The 21,246-nt window shown below is 38.4% G+C and overlaps 2 protein-coding genes across 3 annotated transcripts in view; one reads left to right on the top strand and one right to left on the bottom strand.

Moving 5' to 3' along the window:
• Positions 1 to 1,814: 1,814 nt before the first annotated feature.
• Positions 1,815 to 9,025, bottom strand: LOC148087320 (N-acetylmuramoyl-L-alanine amidase-like). Its single transcript, XM_087786954.1, has 4 exons — positions 8,913 to 9,025; positions 5,529 to 6,371; positions 2,447 to 2,657; positions 1,815 to 2,174 (listed from the first exon to the last, which is right to left on the bottom strand). Exons 1-4 carry the CDS (start codon positions 8,983 to 8,985, stop codon positions 1,871 to 1,873), a joined length of 1,431 nt encoding a protein of 476 aa, XP_087643080.1. The 5' UTR covers positions 8,986 to 9,025; the 3' UTR covers positions 1,815 to 1,870.
• Positions 9,026 to 9,837: 812 nt separating this feature from the next.
• mcoln1a (mucolipin TRP cation channel 1a) overlaps positions 9,838 to 21,246 on the top strand; it is a 29,600-nt gene continuing 18,191 nt past the window's right edge. For both annotated transcript variants that reach the window (XM_087786934.1, XM_087786943.1), the window contains exons 1-5: positions 9,838 to 9,987; positions 14,636 to 14,910; positions 17,709 to 17,873; positions 18,071 to 18,227; positions 21,118 to 21,199. In XM_087786934.1, coding sequence (XP_087643060.1) covers positions 9,960 to 9,987; positions 14,636 to 14,910; positions 17,709 to 17,873; positions 18,071 to 18,227; positions 21,118 to 21,199 — 707 coding nt within the window. In that variant the 5' untranslated portion in view covers positions 9,838 to 9,959. The remainder of the gene's footprint in view (positions 9,988 to 14,635; positions 14,911 to 17,708; positions 17,874 to 18,070; positions 18,228 to 21,117; positions 21,200 to 21,246) is intronic.

Raw genomic sequence — 21,246 nt, forward strand, 5'->3', positions numbered from 1 at the left:
CTTTAATGTTCTTCAACACGCGTGTGACCCTTTGATGTTCGTCAACACGCGTGTGACCCTTTAATGTTCTTCAACACGCGTGTGACCCTTTGATGTTCGTCAACACGCGTGTGACCCTTTGATGTTCTTCAACACGCGTGTGACCCTTTGATGTTCGTCAACACGAGTGTGACCCTTTAATGTTCTTCAACACGCGTGTGACCCTTTGATGTTCTTCAACACGCGTGTGACCCTTTGATGTTCGTCAACACGCGTGTGACCCTTTGATGTTCGTCAACACGTGTGTGACCCTTTGATGTTCTTCAACACGCGTGTGACCCTTTGATGTTCGTCAACACGCGTGTGACCCTTTGATGTTCGTCAACACGCGTGTGACCCTTTAATGTTCGTCAACACGCGTGTGACCCTTTGATGTTCGTCAACACGAGTGTGACCCTTTAATGTTCGTCAACACGCGTGTGACCCTTTGATGTTCGTCAACACACGTGTGACCCTTTGATGTTCGTCAACACGCGTGTGACCCTTTGATGTTCGTCAACACGCGTGTGACCCTTTGATGTTCGTCAACACACGTGTGACCCTTTGATGTTCGTCAACACGCTTGTGACCCTTTAATGTTCTTCAACACGCGTGTGACCCTTTGATGTTCGTCAACACACGTGTGACCCTTTGATGTTCGTCAACACGCGTGTGACCCTTTGATGTTCGTCAACACACGTGTGACCCTTTGATGTTCGTCAACACGCGTGTGACCCTTTGATGTTCGTCAACACACGTGTGACCCTTTGATGTTCGTCAACACACGTGTGACCCTTTGATGTTCGTGAACACGCGTGTGACCCTTTGATGTTCGTCAACACGCGTGTGACCCTTTGATGTTCGTCAACACACGTGTGACCCTTTGATGTTCGTCAACACGCGTGTGACCCTTTGATGTTCGTCAACACACGTGTGACCCTTTGATGTTCGTCAACACGCGTGTGACCCTTTGATGTTCGTCAACACGCGTGTGACCCTTTGATGTTCGTCAACACACGTGTGACCCTTTAATGTTCTTCAACACGCGTGTGACCCTTTAATGTTCTTCAACACGCGTGTGACCCTTTGATGTTCGTCAACACGCGTGTGACCCTTTGATGTTCGTCAACACGTGTGTGACCCTTTGATGTTCGTCAACACGCGTGTGACCCTTTAATGTTCTTCAACACGCGTGTGACCCTTTAATGTTCTTCAACACGCGTGTGACCCTTTAATGTTCTTCAACACACGTGTGACCCTTTGATGTTCGTCAACACGCGTGTGACCCTTTGATGTTCTTCAACACGCGTGTGACCCTTTAATGTTCGTCAACACGTGTGTGACCCTTTAATGTTCGTCAACACGTGTGTGACCCTTTAATGTTCTTCAACACGCGTGTGACCCTTTGATGTTCGTCAACACGCGTGTGACCCTTTGATGTTCTTCAACACGCGTGTGACCCTTTGATGTTCTTCAACACACGTGTGACCCTTTGATGTTCGTCAACACACGTGTGACCCTTTAATGTTCGTCAACACGTGTGTGACCCTTTAATGTTCGTCAACACGTGTGTGACCCTTTAATGTTCTTCAACACGCGTGTGACCCTTTGATGTTCGTCAACACGCGTGTGACCCTTTGATGTTCTTCAACACACGTGTGACCCTTTGATCTTCCTCAACACGCGTGTGACGTGTTGATTTCTACATGTTATATTTACAGAATCTCACTTTTATTAAAAACTCTTTGAAAAAGAAATGTTTTCATCTTCGTTCCGTTAGAAAATGATTGAAATAATTCAAGACACGTCACTTTAATCGTCACACTGACAGCTGTCAATCATGTCAATCATGTCACGCCCTGAAGTGACGCCACTTGTGGAGTTCGGCGAAGAGAGCGTCTCCGGGGCAGAGGGTGTGGTTCGACCCCTGCCTGTGACCTTGAAGGCTGAAGTCAGAGGTCAGCCCGCCTCGCTTGAGCGCACAGCGCACGAAGGCGTTCCTCAGCAGGTCGAGGTCGTGAGGCGCAGGTAAGGTCGCCGTGTAGTTCCCGATGAACGACACCCCGTAACCGTGACTGTTGCGCCCCCTGGTGTGAGTCCCCACAGCGCCCCAGCCTCGGCCCTCGTAGATGAAGCCGTCGGAGCCGACGACGAAACTGATGTAACACAAATGTTAACACAAATGTTAACACAAATGTTAACACAAATGTTAACACTAATGTTAACACAAATGTTAACACTAATGTTAACACAAATGTTAACACTAATGTTAACACAAATGTTAACACTAATGTTAACACAAATGTTAACACAAATGTTAACACAAATGTTAACACAAATGTTAACGCAAATGTTAACACACCGACGACTCATAACGACTCAGAACGACTCATAACGACTCAGAACGACTCATGACTCCTGGACTCACTTGTACGCGATGTCGCTCCAGCGCCTCTGGTCCTGATGGAAGCTCTGCATGTTCCTCATGTCTTCGGCGCAGGAGCTGAAGGTCCAACACGGCGCCGACGGCTGCAGCGTGTGATGCAGGAACAGGAAGTTGAGAGGCAGAGAGAGAGCGACGGGCGTCTCTGTGGGCGAGCGAGCGAGCCACTGACAGCGAGGGATGATCTGAGGACAGTCTGGAGTGACAGGTGTCAATCATCAGGAGTGTCAATCATCAGGAGTGTCAATCATCAGGAGTGTCGATCATCAGGAGTGTCGATCATCAGGAGTGTCAATCATCAGGAGTGTCAATCATCAGGAGTGTCAATCATCAGGAGTGTCAATCATCAGGAGTGTCAATCATCAGGAGTGTCAATCATCAGGAGTGTCAATCATCAGGAGTGTCAATCATCAGGAGTGTCAATCATCAGGAGTGTCAATCATCAGGAGTGTCAATCATCAGGAGTGTCAATCATCAGGAGTGTCAATCATCAGGAGTGTCAATCATCAGGAGTGTCATTCATCAGGAGTGTCAATCATCAGGAGTGTCAATCATCAGGAGTGTCAATCATCAGGAGTGTCGTTCATCAGGAGTGTCGATCATCAGGAGTGTCAATCATCAGGAGTGTCAATCATCAGGAGTGTCAATCATCAGGAGTGTCAATCATCAGGAGTGTCATTCATCAGGAGTGTCAATCATCAGGAGTGTCAATCATCAGGAGTGTCATTCATCAGGAGTGTCAATCATCAGGAGTGTCAATCATCAGGAGTGTCATTCATCAGGAGTGTCAATCATCAGGAGTGTCAATCATCAGGAGTGTCATTCATCAGGAGTGTCAATCATCAGGAGTGTCAATCATCAGGAGTGTCAATCATCAGGAGTGTCAATCATCAGGAGTGTCAATCATCAGGAGTGTCAATCATCAGGAGTGTCAATCATCAGGAGTGTCAATCATCAGGAGTGTCGATCATCAGGAGTGTCAATCATCAGGAGTGTCAATCATCAGGAGTGTCAATCATCAGGAGTGTCAATCATCAGGAGTGTCAATCATCAGGAGTGTCAATCATCAGGAGTGTCAATCATCAGGAGTGTCGATCATCAGGAGTGTCAATCATCAGGAGTGTCAATCATCAGGAGTGTCAATCATCAGGAGTGTCAATCATCAGGAGTGTCAATCATCAGGAGTGTCAATCATCAGGAGTGTCATTCATCAGGAGTGTCAATCATCAGGAGTGTCAATCATCAGGAGTGTCAATCATCAGGAGTGTCGTTCATCAGGAGTGTCGATCATCAGGAGTGTCAATCATCAGGAGTGTCAATCATCAGGAGTGTCAATCATCAGGAGTGTCAATCATCAGGAGTGTCATTCATCAGGAGTGTCAATCATCAGGAGTGTCAATCATCAGGAGTGTCATTCATCAGGAGTGTCAATCATCAGGAGTGTCAATCATCAGGAGTGTCATTCATCAGGAGTGTCAATCATCAGGAGTGTCAATCATCAGGAGTGTCATTCATCAGGAGTGTCAATCATCAGGAGTGTCAATCATCAGGAGTGTCAATCATCAGGAGTGTCAATCATCAGGAGTGTCAATCATCAGGAGTGTCAATCATCAGGAGTGTCAATCATCAGGAGTGTCAATCATCAGGAGTGTCGATCATCAGGAGTGTCAATCATCAGGAGTGTCAATCATCAGGAGTGTCAATCATCAGGAGTGTCAATCATCAGGAGTGTCAATCATCAGGAGTGTCAATCATCAGGAGTGTCAATCATCAGGAGTGTCGATCATCAGGAGTGTCAATCATCAGGAGTGTCAATCATCAGGAGTGTCAATCATCAGGAGTGTCAATCATCAGGAGTGTCAATCATCAGGAGTGTCAATCATCAGGAGTGTCAATCATCAGGAGTGTCAATCATCAGGAGTGTCAATCATCAGGAGTGTCAATCATCAGGAGTGTCAATCATCAGGAGTGTCAATCATCAGGAGTGTCAATCATCAGGAGTTTCGATCATCAGGAGTGTCAATCATCAGGAGTGTCAATCATCAGGAGTGTCAATCATCAGGAGTGTCAATCATCAGGAGTGTCAATCATCAGGAGTGTCAATCATCAGGAGTGTCAATCATCAGGAGTGTCAATCATCAGGAGTGTCAATCATCAGGAGTGTCAATCATCAGGAGTGTCAATCATCAGGAGAGACAGTTAGAGAAAACAGAACGAAAAAATAGAAACATGAACAATTTTTTCAATTCGATAAAAGCAAAAACCAAATTGAAAATGTTTCGCACTTTTTATCGTATTAAACATTTTTTATTGAACTTTTTTTATTGAACTTTTTTTATTGAACTTTTTTATTGAACTTTTTTATTGAACTTTTTTTATTGAACTTTTTTTATTGAACTTTTTTTATTGAACTTTTTTATTGAACTTTTTTTATTGAACTTTTTTATTGAACTATTTTTATTAAACATTTTTTATTTAACTTTTTTTATTTAACTTTTTTTATTGAACTTTTTTATTGAACTTTTTTATTGAACTTTTTTTATTGAACTTTTTTTATTGAACTTTTTTATTGAACTTTTTTTATTGAACTTTTTTTATTGAACTTTTTTTATTGAACTTTTTTATTGAACTTTTTTTATTGAACTTTTTTATTGAACTTTTTTTATTGAACTTTTTTATTGAACTTTTTTTATTGAACTTTTTTATTGAACTTTTTTTATTGAACTTTTTTATTGAACTTTTTTTATTGAACTTTTTTTATTGAACTTTTTTATTGAACTTTTTTATTGAACTTTTTTTATTGAACTTTTTTATTGAACTTTTTTTATTGAACTTTTTTATTGAACTTTTTTTATTGAACTTTTTTTGTTTGAAGCAACTCTTTCACATTTAAAGACTTAAAAAGAGAATTTCTTTCCTGGAACTGATTTATATTGAATTTACTTTCTATTAAAATATATATTTTTTAGTTAAAACACTTGTTTTATTTATTTTTATTTGAACTTCTTCAATTTGAATATTATTGATCCCTAAGAAGGACAGAAGAGGTTCTGAACCTTCAACTCACCCCAGTATCGAGTCACAAACTCCTCCAGACCTTCTCGGACCGACTGCTGCACCTCCGTGTCCCAGTTGATCCACTCGGTCTCCTCCAGCCTCCACACCAGCCTCAGCGTCTCCATCACCTCCTGCTGCAGGTCCAGAGGCTCCAGGATGGACCTGGACATGGTTCTTCTTCTGGGGCTCACGTGTCGAGTCCAGTCAAAGTCCTGATCCACCTCGTAGACGTAGAACCTCTTCAGGATCAGGCTCAGGGCCGGAGGCTCCTCGGAGGCCGGGAGGCGGACCAGGTCGTGACCCAGTATGGATCCGTCCATGCCTCCGTGGATGACGGCGTCGGTGGCCGGGGTGGAGGCTCTGGACAGCGTGAAGATCCTGGGCCGGACCACACTGTCCCAGCATCCGTCGGGTCCCAGTCGCCGTGAGGCCGGGACGTCCTGGAGGCTGAGGAAGGACAGACCCAGGGTGCGGCCCAGGGTCAGCGGGAAGATGGAGGTCGTCGAGGACCCCTCGCTCCGGGCCTTCAGACCCGCCTCGATGCCCACGAGCAAGGGTGCGAGTGCCAGCGTGGTGCCGTCCGGCGCCAGGACCACGCCGCGCTCCTCGTGCCGGGTCACCAGGTGGTGGATGGACTTGTCGAAGAAGCTGAAGGTGGACGCGTTGAGGAGCGAAGGTTCCACGACGTCGCTCAGGTTGTTGGAGGCTCCGAGGTACAGGACGGTCATCGGGTCATCGTGACCCGCTGTCTTCCTCAGAGCCTGGAGCAGAGCCAGAGGACCCAGGCCCGGGTTCGATGCCTCCAGGTGCTCCACGGCAGCGATGAAGCTCTGCATGTTCCTCACGTGGACGTCTGGAGATATGAGTGTTTAAAGATACATGTTTTCATGGAACAAGAAACAAAAATAATAATAACAATAATAACAATAATGAAAAATAATAATAATAACGACAATAATAATAATATAATAATAACAACATCAATAATAAAAACAACAATAATAATTATAATAATAACAACAACACTAATGATAATATTAATAATAATAACAACAACAACAACAACAACCACAACAACAATAATAATAAGTTGCATAAAACATCTGGGATGCTAGTATTCACCCATTTCTAATGGGTGAAGCCTTGGCCTGGGAGAGAGGTCATCAGGTGGTCCCCAACCTTCACTGGGCGTTTCGACCCTTAACCACAACGCCCTGTAGTTGGTGGGTCTGCAGTGACTGACCAGTCACTCTCCCCCAGGCTTCCAGCTTGTGTTCTCTCCAGAGCCAACAGGAGGCTCTTTCTGACGCTTCTCCCAGCCTGTGAACTGCTGCTTTTCTTCAGTGGCCTCTCAGTCCAACCTTGGTCAATAGATCCCACACTGATTGAGCTGGAACCCTCGACATCCAACTTCCACCGTCATCAGCCATGCTTTCCACCCCTTATCCCGGCAGTCTTGGACAAGTTGCTGGTATTTGGATTTTTTCCTCTCTGCAGCTTCCTCACAGCCCTCCTCCCACGGCACTGTCAACTCCACCAGGATGATCTTCTTCCCCTCTGGAGACCACATGATGATGTCTGGTCTTAAAGTGGTGATGAGAACCGCTTCTGGGAAATGGAGTTTCTTCCCGAGGTCAACCTCCATTTCCCATCGCTGTGCTGATTTCAGGAGGTTCTGCCTCGCTTGGCTGTTGACAGGTCTTTGACCTTCTTTCACAAAGGTGATGGTGCTCAGCAGTGGTCTTGCTTTGGTTGGTTGCTTCTTCCTCCTCTCTTGCTCCAGGACATCTGCAAGCACTGCTAACACCTTGTCATGGTGCACCTGTATCTACCCTGAGTTAAAGCGGTCTTGCACCCAGATAGAATGTGCGCCATTGATCCTTTACCGCCACACAATCTGCACAGTGGGTCCTCCCTCATCCTCCACCTGTGCAAATGTACTGGGGTCAGTAAGGTGTCTTACACTGCTCGGAGTAGGAAGGATATCCGGAAGGGCTCCCACCGCCACAGTTCACCCCATGTGATGGATGTCTTGGGGAGGCTCCACCTCGTCCAGACTCCTTGAGTTGCAAGCTCGATGGATTTTGCTCTTCTCCGTTCCTCCTCAAGGTTTCGGACTTCCTCCTGGATCAAGGCTCTCTTCTCCCTAGGAGTGGACTTTGACCACTGCTGGAAATGTGATGAACCCAGCCCCTGTCTACCCGGGCAAGGGTTCCCAATGATGTCTTTGGTCCTTAGAGAACATTCTGCCTGGGTAATCGTTGTGCTGCAGGCCCACTTGCAGCCAGATCGTGTTCTAACTCCTGCTTCCCTGGTGAGTTGATCTTGAGAGTCGCTGTATGTCAGGGACAGTCTGCACTTGGCAACTTTGAACTCTTCCAGCACAGATGACAAGGGAAGCTGGAGCTGGCCGACCGTATGTAGAGCCGCACAGCTGTAAAGCTTGGGGGTATTCCTAACCATCTACGAAGGTGTTTGTTGAACTTCCTCTCCATTGCTTCAACAGATGACAGGGGAACCTCGTACATGGTGAGAAGCCACATGAGTCTCGGGAGTAGACCAGGCAGGCCAGACTTATCCATCTTATACAGCCAATCCTCAACTTGCTTTACGGTGCTGGAGATGCTGTTCTTGTCTGACAGGGAATCATCATACCACTTTCCAAGGCATTTTGTTGGGTTTCCCTGGATGTTAGGGATCACTTCCTCATGAACAAGTAGCTGCCTTTCTTCTCCTTTGCTTCTTGGGGCGACATAGCTCAGATGGTAGAGTGGTTGATAATAATAATAATAATAATAAAAATAATAACGATAATAATAATAACGATAATAATAATAATAATAATAATAATAATAATAATAATAATAATAATAATAACAATAATAAAAATAATAACGATAATAATAATAACGATAATAATAATAATAACAATAACAATAACAATAACAATAACAATAACAATAACAATAACAATAATAATAATAATAACAACAATAACAATAACAATAACAATAATAATAATAACAACAATAACAATAACAATAACAATAATAATAATAATAATAATAACAATAACAATAACAATAACAATAATAATAATAACAACAATATCAAACTTCAGTCTCTGTCAAAGAACTTCTATTTGTGACTTCAGTATTTTGTCAGTATTTTGTGTAACATTCGTCATGAAATGTTTTCTTGTTCTTGCCGTGTTTCTAAAACGAATAAAAATCAATCCATGATCTACAAACAAATACTTTTCTTGTTGATGTTTTTTTATCATCATTTTTTCATTTGACTTTAACTTTGTGTTTATTATTTCCATGAAGGACGAGAGACGATCATTCTTGCTATGTTTGAAACAGAGGTCAAGGGTCGACCGACGATCACTCACTCGAGGCTCCACTGAAGGTTGCGAGGATGAAAACCGAGGCGAGGCTCAAGAGTCGAAGGTGAAAACGATCCATTTCTCGCTGAAGTTTAGGGAAATAAAACCGTCTGAGACTATTTTCCACGAGCAGCAGAGTTTTGTGTACAATGACCTCACAAATATTGATTCAGTGACGACAACATGGAATAAATACACACTTTTACACCCAACGACAGACTTACTTATTTTATTTATTTATTTATTTTCTTTGATTCTCTGAGACTCCTGTATTGTTATCAGTTTTATCTTGACCTTTAAAGTATAAACTTTATTGAATATTGTTTTGATTGTTTAAGTTCTTTGTGACCCTGGTCTGGAAAAGTACTATATAAATACAAATTACTTACTTACTTACTTACTAATTTCCATCAGGACGGAATTAAAACAAAAAACATTTCAATAACATGTTTAAAATAGTCTTGGGTTTTTATCTCAGAATTATAATTTTTTAATCTTTTGGATAAAAGCTTATTTTTCTTATAAAATATGACGTCACGTTATATTTTTAATACAAATCTGTTGAAATGAGACATTTTAAGTCAGATTTAACAAGAAAGACTCACTTCATGTTCGCTCATCCGAATGGAAATATGATTTTACTAAACTATCATAAATGTACATTTAATTTGTGAGAAGAAAACGTAATATTTCATGTTTTCAAAGCAACATATTTCACGTAATTTATCAACTTTTATTTATTTAAAATACAACGTACTTTGTATTAATTTTTTTATTTTTTTTACAGAAATGCGTGTGTATAAATTGCTGTTTGGGTTTGAAACAGAAATTGTTTGAAAACAATTAAAAACTTTTTTAAAGAACCGACACGAATCGCTGCTTGTCACGTGGTCACGTGGTGGAAAGGTCACATGACGCCGGGACCGGAAGTGAAGAGTTTCAGCGACAACAAGTCGAGTCTGGAGCTCATGAGATCAAATCTTTAAAGTCTTCTTTAAAGTCTTCTTTAAAGTCTTCTTTAATATTCTTTAATATTCTTTGATATTCTCTCAAATGTCAGACTCCACTGGAACCTGCGCAGGTATTTAAACTTTCTTCTGACAACATTTACAGCCGCAACTTTCTCTCGGTTTTTCTATTTTAACTTCTATTGTTAAAGTTTGTTCACAGTTGTTGAAAAATATTAATTTAAACATTTAAACCGTTCAAACAACAACAGAAAAACATGAATAAACTCAATAACTCACGGGTTTGTACTGTATTTATAAACTCGACCATCCATAGAAATATAATAAAAAAATAAAATTTAACTTAAGTTATTATTATTATTATTATTATTATTATTTTTACTCTTTTCTATCTGTAAGTAACTAAAGTAAAAAGTATCATTTTTGAGATTCTTACAGTAAAGTGTGATTTAACTGCTGCAAGATCATCATGAACCTGAAGATCCAGTTGTTGTTCAGACGCTGTCAAGAAAAATACACAGTTTATGGTTTTATGTTTAATTATCTTTATTATTCATCTGTTGAAGAACATGTGTTACTAACTTGTTACTTACACGTGTTACTAACTTGTTACTTACACGTGTTACTAACTTGTTACTTACAAGTGTTACTAACTTGTTACTTACACGTGTTACTAACTTGTTACTTACACGTGTTACTAACTTGTTACTTACAAGTGTTACTAACTTGTTACTTACACGTGTTACTAACTTGTTACTTACAAGTGTTACTAACTTGTTACTTACACGTGTTACTAACTTGTTACTTACACGTGTTACTAACTTGTTACTTACACGTGTTACTAACTTGTTACTTACACGTGTTACTAACTTGTTACTTACACGTGTTACTAACTTGTTACTTACACGTGTTACTAACTTGTTACTTACACGTGTTACTAACTTGTTACTTACACGTGTTACTAACTTGTTACTTACACGTGTTACTAACTTGTTACTTACACGTGTTACTAACTTGTTACTTACAAGTGTTACTAACTTGTTACTTACACGTGTTACTAACTTGTTACTTACAAGTGTTACTAACTTGTTACTTACAAGTGTTACTAACTTGTTACTTACAAGTGTTACTAACTTGTTACTTACAAGTGTTACTAACTTGTTACTTACACGTGTTACTAACTTGTTACTTACAAGTGTTACTAACTTGGTACTTACAAGTGTTACTAACTTGTTACTTACACGTGTTACTAACTTGTTACTTACAAGTGTTACTAACTTGTTACTTACAAGTGTTACTAACTTGTTACTTACACGTGTTACTAACTTGTTACTTACACGTGTTACTAACTTGTTACTTACACGTGTTACTAACTTGTTACTTACAAGTGTTACTAACTTGTTACTTACAAGTGTTACTAACTTGTTACTTACAAGTGTTACTAACTTGTTACTTACACGTGTTACTAACTTGTTACTTACAAGTGTTACTAACTTGTTACTTACAAGTGTTACTAACTTGTTACTTACAAGTGTTACTAACTTGTTACTTACACGTGTTACTAACTTGTTACTTACAAGTGTTACTAACTTGTTACTTACAAGTGTTACTAACTTGTTACTTACACGTGTTACTAACTTGTTACTTACACGTGTTACTAACTTGTTACTTACAAGTGTTACTAACTTGTTACTTACAAGTGTTACTAACTTGGTACTTACACATGTTACTAACTTGTTACTTACAAGTGTTACTAACTTGTTACTTACAAGTGTTACTAACTTGTTACTTACAAGTGTTACTAACTTTTTACTTACAAGTGTTACTAACTTGTTACTTACACGTGTTACTAACTTGTTACTTACACGTGTTACTAACTTGTTACTTACACGTGTTACTAACTTGTTACTTACAAGTGTTACTAACTTGTTACTTACAAGTGTTACTAACTTGTTACTTACAAGTGTTACTAACTTGTTACTTACAAGTGTTACTAACTTGTTACTTACAAGTGTTACTAACTTGTTACTTACAAGTGTTACTAACTTGTTACTTACACGTGTTACTAACTTGTTACTTACACGTGTTACTAACTTGTTACTTACACGTGTTACTAACTTGTTACTTACAAGTGTTACTAACTTGTTACTTACAAGTGTTACTAACTTGTTACTTACAAGTGTTACTAACTTGTTACTTACACGTGTTACTAACTTGTTACTTACAAGTGTTACTAACTTGTTACTTACAAGTGTTACTAACTTGTTACTTACACGTGTTACTAACTTGTTACTTACACGTGTTACTAACTTGTTACTTACAAGTGTTACTAACTTGTTACTTACAAGTGTTACTAACTTGGTACTTACACATGTTACTAACTTGTTACTTACAAGTGTTACTAACTTGTTACTTACAAGTGTTACTAACTTGTTACTTACAAGTGTTACTAACTTGTTACTTACAAGTGTTACTAACTTGTTACTTACACGTGTTACTAACTTGTTACTTACACGTGTTACTAACTTGTTACTTACACGTGTTACTAACTTGTTACTTACAAGTGTTACTAACTTGTTACTTACAAGTGTTACTAACTTGTTACTTACACGTGTTACTAACTTGTTACTTACACGTGTTACTAACTTGTTACTTACAAGTGTTACTAACTTGTTACTTACAAGTGTTACTAGCTTGTTACTTACACGTGTTACTAACTTGTTACTTACACGTGTTACTAACTTGTTAGTTACACGTGTTACTAACTTGTTACTTACACGTGTTACTAACTTGTTACTTACACGTGTTACTAACTTGTTACTTACAAGTGTTACTAACTTGTTACTTACAAGTGTTACTAACTTGTTACTTACACGTGTTACTAACTTGTTACTTACAAGTGTTACTAACTTGTTACTTACACGTGTTACTAACTTGTTACTTACAAGTGTTACTAACTTGTTACTTACAAGTGTTACTAACTTGTTACTTACAAGTGTTACTAACTTGTTACTTACACGTGTTACTAACTTGTTACTTACAAGTGTTACTAACTTGTTACTTACAAGTGTTACTAACTTGTTACTTACAAGTGTTACTAACTTGTTACTTACAAGTGTTACTAACTTGTTACTTACACGTGTTACTAACTTGTTACTTACAAGTGTTACTAACTTGTTACTTACAAGTGTTACTAACTTGTTACTTACACGTGTTACTAACTTGTTACTTACAAGTGTTACTAACTTGTTACTTACAAGTGTTACTAACTTGTTACTTACAAGTGTTACTAACTTGTTACTTACAAGTGTTACTAACTTGTTACTTACAAGTGTTACTAACTTGTTACTTACAAGTGTTACTAACTTGTTACTTACAAGTGTTACTAACTTGTTGCTTACAAGTGTTACTAACTTGTTACTTACAAGTGTTACTAACTTGTTACTTACAAGTGTTACTAACTTGTTACTTACAAGTGTTACTAACTTGTTACTTACACGTGTTACTAACTTGTTACTTACAAGTGTTACTAACTTGTTACTTACAAGTGTTACTAACTTGTTACTTACAAGTGTTACTAACTTGTTACTTACACGTGTTACTAACTTGTTACTTACAAGTGTTACTAACTTGTTACTTACACGTGTTACTAACTTGTTACTTACACGTGTTACTAACTTGTTACTTACACGTGTTACTAACTCCTTCTCTAGAATCTTCTTCTCTCTCTTCAGCTGCTGCTGGATTTAACTTCAACACGTGACTCACAGCAGCGACTTCTGTTTTCAACAGTTCTGTCCACAGTTAGTTCATGTTAACAGAACTTCCTTTGATTAAATCACATAATGATGTTGTTTTTCAACATCTTGGTCATATCTATATATATATCTATATCCATCCATCCATCCATCCATCCATCCATCCATCCATCCATCCATCCATCCATCCATCCATCCATCCATCCATCCATCCATCCATCCATCCATCCATCCATCCATCCATCTATTTGCTCAAGTGCTTGAGCTGCACTCGAGGCTGACGTTTAAATGTCAGAAGGTTTGACATTAAAGATGTTTAATCTTCAGCTCAACACACGGACGAACACAAAGATGGTCATTTCATCAACATCTCGAGTCTTCTTCGACCGTCAGCTCTTATTTTGAAGGGTTTTCTTCTGGTTAAAACGTGAAAAGCTTCATTTAAAACAAGACAGAGGTCCTTCATTTAAAATATATTTCATTTGTTTTTATTCGCTTATTTAAAAAAAAGAAACTACTTTTAAATATATGAATTATTTAATGAAATCGTTAAAAAAAAAAGAGTTAAATTCAAAAAAACAACAACATTTCAATTAAAAAGTTGTTTGAGATGTTAAATGATTAAATATTCTGACTTCACTGAACACTTAACAGGAAGTAGATTAAAGACGATTATTCAGGTTCATTAGAGCAAAAGATCTTCTTCTGGTTCTTCGACACGTGTTTGTAAAGTTTTATGTATGTTTTATTACATTTTATGCTCGTGTAAAACTATCAAGATGAAGTTTATCGTTTACATCGTCAGTCATGAGAGACAGGAAGTGGAACTAGATGACTCGCCACGTTTATCTCTTACTCCATTAAGGAAACTTCAAGATTTCATGTATTTAAAAATGTAAAAAACCTTTAAACGGAAGTTTCTTCGCTTAACGTTGATCAATAATCCAATCAATTGAACACGTTCAAGTCTCTTGTTGACAAAGGTTTTGTCTTATTTTGTCAGAGCCGGACAGGAAGGGCCAGGATTCTCTCTACGCACCAAAAGACGAGAACCACAGCCCGGACTGTCAAGCCGTCACTCACGGCAACAACCACGTCAATCATCTGACGCCGGCGCCGCCCGACGGGCTCTGGCTCGGGCCGGACCTCGAGGAGGAGGACATTCGCAGGAAGTTGAAGTATTTCTTCATGAGTCCTTGTGACAAGTTTTATGCAAAAGGACGGAAGCCGTTCAAGCTGATGCTGCAGCTGCTGAAGATCGTGGTCGTCACTGCTCAGGTGAGTCGCGTGTGACCTTGATCTTTACCTGCAGCTCCAAACATTTGATTCAGATGTTCACTGTAATGATACTGCCATTATCGTTGTCGTATCGTAATCGTAATCGTAATCGTTATCGTTATCGTTATCGTTATCGTAATCGTTATCGTTATCGTAATCGTAATCGTAATCGTTATCGTTATCGTTATCGTAATCGTAATCGTAATCGTAATCGTTATCGTTATCGTTGTCGTATCGTATTCGTAATCGTTATCGTTATCGTTATCGTTATCGTAATCGTTATCGTAATCGTAATCGTAATCGTTATCGTTATCGTTATCGTAATCGTAATCGTAATCGTAATCGTAATCGTTATCGTTATCGTTATCGTAATCGTAATCGTTATCGTTATCGTTATCAAAGCGTTGTCATTGCCGTTGTCATTGTCGTTATCGTTATATCGTTATATCGTTATATCGTTATCGTAATCGTAATCGTAATCGTTATCGTTATCGTTATCGTTATCGTAATCGTAATCGTAATCGTAATCGTAATCGTTATCGTTATCGTTATCGTAATCGTTATCGTTATCAAAGCGTTGTCATTGCCGTTGTCATTGTCGTAATCGTAATCGTAATCGTTATCGTTATCGTTATCGTTATCGTAATCGTAATCGTTATCGTTATCGTAATCGTAATCGTTATCGTTATCGTAATCGTTATCGTTATCGTTATCAAAGCGTTGTCATTGCCGTTGTCATTGTCGTATCGTAATCGTTATCGTTATATCGTTATATCGTTATATCGTTATCGTAATCGTTATCGTTATCGTTATCGTAATCGTCATCGTTATCGTTATCGTTATCAAAGCGTTGTCACTGCCGTTGTCATTGTCGTATCGTAATCGTTATCGTAATCGTAATCGTTATCGTAATCGTAATCGTTATCGTTATCGTTATCGTTATCGTTATCGTAATCGTAATCGTTATCGTTATCGTTATCGTAATCGTAATCGTAATCGTTATCGTTATCGTTATCGTTATCGTTATCGTAATCGTTATCGTTATCAAAGCGTTGTCATTGCCGTTGTCATTGTCGTATCGTTATCGTTATATCGTTATATCGTTATATCGTTATATCGTTATATCGTTATCGTTATCGTTATCGTAATCGTTATCGTTATCGTAATCGTTATCGTACTCGTAATCGTTATCGTTATCAAAGCGTTGTCATTGCCGTACCGTAATCGAAGCGTTGTCGTTGTCATTGTCGTATCGTAATCGTTGTCGTAACGTAATCGTTATCGTTATCGTAATCGTAATCGTAATCGTTATCGTTATCGTTATCGTTATCGTTATCGTTATCGTTATCGTAATCGTTATCGTTATCAAAGCGTTGTCATTGCCGTACCGTAATCGTAATCGTAATCGAAGCGTTGTCGTTGTCATTGTCGTATCGTAATCGTTGTCGTGTCGTAACGTAATCGTAATCGTAATCGTAATCGTTATCGTAATCGTAATCGTAATCGTAATCGTAATCGTTATCGTTATCGTAATCGTTATCAAAGCTTTGTCATTGCCGTACCGTAATCGTAATCGTAATCGAAGCGTTGTCGTTGTCATTGTCGTATCGTAATCGTCGTCGTCGTCGTATCGTAATCGTAATCGTAATCGTTATCGTTATCGTTATCGTTATCGTTATCGTTATCGTAATCGTAATCGTTATCGTTATCGTTATCGTTATCGTAATCGTTATCGTTATCAAAGCGTTGTCATTGCCGTTGTCATTGTCGTATCGTTATCGTTATATCGTTATATCGTTATATCGTTATATCGTTATCGTTATCGTTATCGTTATCGTAATCGTTATCGTTATCGTAATCGTTATCGTACTCGTAATCGTTATCGTTATCAAAGCGTTGTCATTGCCGTACCGTAATCGAAGCGTTGTCGTTGTCATTGTCGTATCGTAATCGTTGTCGTAACGTAATCGTTATCGTTATCGTAATCGTAATCGTAATCGTAATCGTAATCGTTATCGTTATCGTTATCGTTATCGTTATCGTTATCGTAATCGTTATCGTTATCAAAGCGTTGTCATTGCCGTACCGTAATCGTAATCGTAATCGAAGCGTTGTCGTTGTCATTGTCGTATCGTAATCGTTGTTGTGTCGTAACGTAATCGTAATCGTAATCGTAATCGTAATCGTTATCGTTATCGTTATCGTTATCGTTATCGTAATCGTAATCGTAATCGTAATCGTTATCGTTATCGTTATCGTTATCAAAGCGTTGTCATTGCCGTACCGTAATCGAAGCGTTGTCGTTGTCATTGTCGTATCGTAATCGTTGTCGTACCGTAATCGTAATCGTAATCGAAGCGTTGTCGTTGTCATTGTCGTATCGTAATCGTCGTCGTCGTCGTATCGTAATCGTAATCGTAATCGTAATCGTAATCGTAATCGTTATCGAAGCGTTGTCGTTGCCGTACTGTAATCGTAATCGTAATCGAAGCGTTGTCGTTGTCATTGTAGTATCGTAATCGTTGTCGTAACGTAATCGTAATCGTAATCGTTATCGTTATCGTTATCGTTATCGTTATCGTAATCGTAATCGTAATCGTTATCAAAGCGTTGTCATTGCCGTAATCGAAGCGTTGTCGTTGTCGTATCGTTATCGTTATCGTTATCGTTATCGTTATCGTTATCGTTATCGTTATCGTTATCGCTATCGTTATCGCATTGTTATTGTACAGTTATCGTGTCACGTTGTGTTTCTAAAAGACGCTTCATTGACTCACGTTGTGTTGTCGTCGCTTCAGTTGGTTCTGTTCGGCCTCAGTAACCAGGTGGTCGTGACCTTCAAGGAGGAGAACACCATGACCTTCAAGCACCTTTTCCTCAAAGACTACGACGACTCGTCGGACTCGTACGCCGTTTACACGAAGAGCGAAGTCTACGCACAGATCCAGCACTCGGTCGAGCAGGTACTTCCTGTTGTTCACATCCTGTGTTGATCTGAAGTTGTGTTGGAAAATACTTTTTTTCATCAATTCAACCTTTAAACATAGAAAGGATTGAAGTTAAATAATGAATCAATGAATTAAATTGAAATGCTATGCTAACACTGAAATGCTAACATCAAGGAGGTTCTCTCAGATGTCTTGATTCTTGGTCTATGCAGTATTTGGCGTTGCCCGAGACCACGGTGGGACGATACGCCTACATCTACGGCGTGGGCGTGAACAACAGCGCCCTCTCCCTCTGCCAGCAGTACTACAAGAAGGGCAGCATCGACCCGGCCAACGACACCTTCAGCATCGATCCTCGAATCATCACAGGTTTGGTTGCTTTTATCGACAAATGTTTAGGATGAATGTGAAATATTGAGTTTTTGATTCGATCTTAATGTTGTTATTTTGTTGCGTATTTTCATGTCATTCGTGCCAGAATGTCTTGTTTAAGATAATATTGTCTTGATTTCAAAGGTGTTGCACAATATTATTGTAATAACATGTTTATACTTGTGTTTATTTAGCTTTTTAATTAACCTTTTAATGAATCAGAACAAATGATTGGTTTAAAACTAAACATCTGTTGCTTTCTATTACATTTAGTGTGAGTTTTCGACAATGAGTGAATGATAAAATGAGTTTTATCTTTATCGTGTAGTTAACGTGTCGTTAACGCATCGTTATTTTAACATTATCGCTACGTTATCCTATCTTTATGGTATCGTAATCGTGTCGTTATCACATTATCGCGTCATTATCGTATCTTTATCGTATAGTTAGCGTATCATTAGCGTATCTTTAGCGTATCTTTGTCGTATCGTTATCGCATCATTATCGTATCTTTATCGTATCTTTATCGTATCTTTATCTTATCTTTATCCCATCATTATCGTATCTTTATCGTATCTTTATCGTACCTTTATCGTATCTTTATCGTATCTTTATCGTATCTTTATCGTATCTTTATCGTACCTTTATCGTATCTTTATCGTATCTTTATCCCATCATTATCGTATCTTTATCGTATCTTTATCGTACCTTTATCGTACCTTTATCGTATCTTTATCGTATCTTTTACGTATCGTTATCATATCTTTATCGTATCTTTATCGTACCTTTATCGTAACTTTATCGTATCTTTATCGTACCTTTATCGTATCTTTATCGTATCTTTATCGTGTCGTTATCGCATCATTATCGTACCTTTATCGTATCTTTATCGTATCTTTATCGTATCTTTATCGTATCGTTATCAAGTCTTTATCGTACCTTTATCGTATCTTTATCGTATCTTTATTTTACCATTATTGTATCTTTATCGTACCTTTATCTTATCTTTATCGTATCGTTATTGCATCATTATCGTATCTTTATTGTATCTTTATCGTATCTTTATCGTATCTTTATCGTATCTTTATCACATCATTATCGTATCATTATCAAGTCTTTATCGTATCTTTATCGTATCTTTATCGTATCTTTATCGTATCTTTATCAAGTCTTTATCAAGTCTTTATCGTACCTTTATCGTAATTTTTATCGTATCTTTATCGTATCTTTATTGTATCTTTATCGTATCTTTATCGTATCTTTATCGTACCTTATCGTATCTTTATCGTATCGTTATCGCATCATTATCGTATCATTATCAAGTCTTTATCGTACCTTTATCGTATTTTTATCGTATTTTTAACGTATCTTTATCGTATCGTTATCGTATCTTTATCGTATCTTTATCGTACGTTTATCGTATCGTTATCGTATATCGTTATCGTATCTTTATCGTATCTTTATCGTATCGTTATCGCTTCATTATCGTATCATTATCAAGTCTTTATCGTACCTTTATCGTATCTTTATCGTATCTTTATCGTACCTTTATCGTATTTTTAACGTATCTTTATCGTATCGTTATCGTATCGTTATCGTATCTTTATCGTATCTTTATCGTACCTTTATCGTATCGTTATCGCATCATTATCGTATCATTATCAAGTCTTTATCGTACCTTTATCGTATCTTTATCGTATCGTTATCGCATCATTATCGTATCATTATCAAGTCTTTATCGTACCTTTATCGTACCTTTATCGTATCTTTATCGTACCTTTATCGTATTTTTAACGTATCTTTATCGTATCGTTATCGTATCTTTATCGTACCTTTATCGTATCGTTATCGTTATCGTATCGTTATCGTTATCGTTATCGTATATCGTTATCGAATCTTTATCGTAACTTTATCGTATCGTTATCGCATCATTATCGTACCTTTATCGTGTCTTTATCGTATCTTTATCGTACCTTTATCTAATCTTTATCGTACCTTTATCATATCGTTATCGTATATCGTTATCGTATCTTTATCGTATCTTTATCGTATCTTTATCGTATCGTTATCGTATCTTTATCGTATCTTTATCGTATCGTTATCGCATCATTATCGTACCTTTATCGTATCTTTATCGTATCTTTATCGTATCGTTATCGTATCTTTATCGTATCTTTATCGTATCTTTATCGTATCGTTATCGCATCATTATCGTACCTTTATCGTATCTTTATCGTATCTTTATCGTATCGTTATCGTATCTTTATCGTATCTTTATCGTATCTTTATCGTATCGTTATCGTATCTTTATCGTATCTTTATCGTATCGTTATCGTATCTTTATCGTATCTTTATCGTATCTTTATCGTATCGTTATCGTATCTTTATCGTATCTTTATCGCATCATTATCGTACCTTTATCGTATCTTTATCGTATCTTTATCGTATCTTTATCGTATCTTTATCGTATCGTTATCGTATCTTTATCGTATCTTTATCGTATCTTTATCGTATCGTTATCGCATCATTATCGTATCTTTATCGTATCTTTATCGTATCTTTATCGTTTCGTTATTGCATCATTATTGTATCGTTAGCGTTAGCGCGTCGTTATCGTATTGTTAGCGCGTCGTTATCGTATCGTTAGCGCGTCGTTATCGTGTCGTTAGCGCGTCGTTATCGTATTGTTAGCGCGTCGTTATCGTATCGTTAGCGCGTCGTTATCGTGTCGTTAGCGCGTCGTTATCGTATTGTTAGCGCGTCGTTATCGTGTTGTTAGCGCGTCGTTATCGTGTCGTTAGCGCGTCGTTATCGTAGATGTTCCTGAAGAAACTCTGGAGCCTTCGGTCCACCATGATGGTCACATGATCAAGTGTCATCTTCACAGACTGTGTGGGCGTCGACCCTCTGGATGTTCCTTCATCTCCTCAGAGCAGCAGCTACAAGAACTTCACCCTCAAGTTCAACAAGTACGTCTTCACCATGTATTTGTACAAGTATGTGTACAAGTACTACC

Source organism: Callionymus lyra, chromosome 1 (genome assembly GCF_982586985.1).
Source record: "Callionymus lyra chromosome 1, fCalLyr1.hap1.1, whole genome shotgun sequence".
NCBI classification, from domain to species: Eukaryota; Metazoa; Chordata; class Actinopteri; order Syngnathiformes; family Callionymidae; genus Callionymus; species Callionymus lyra.

What these genes read in the sequence shown, in the direction of transcription:
- LOC148087320 (XM_087786954.1), bottom strand. Translation starts at nt 8,985, where the DNA reads ATGGATCGTTTTCACCTTCGACTCTTGAGCCTCGCCTCGGTTTTCATC. An exon ending in AACCTTCAGTGGAGCCTCGA is followed by an intron (nt 6,372 to 8,912) that starts GTGAGTGATCGT and finishes TCATATCTCCAG; the next exon opens with ACGTCCACGTGAGGAACATG. An exon ending in TGGAGCGACATCGCGTACAA is followed by an intron (nt 2,175 to 2,446) that starts GTGAGTCCAGGA and finishes GTGTTACATCAG; the next exon opens with TTTCGTCGTCGGCTCCGACG.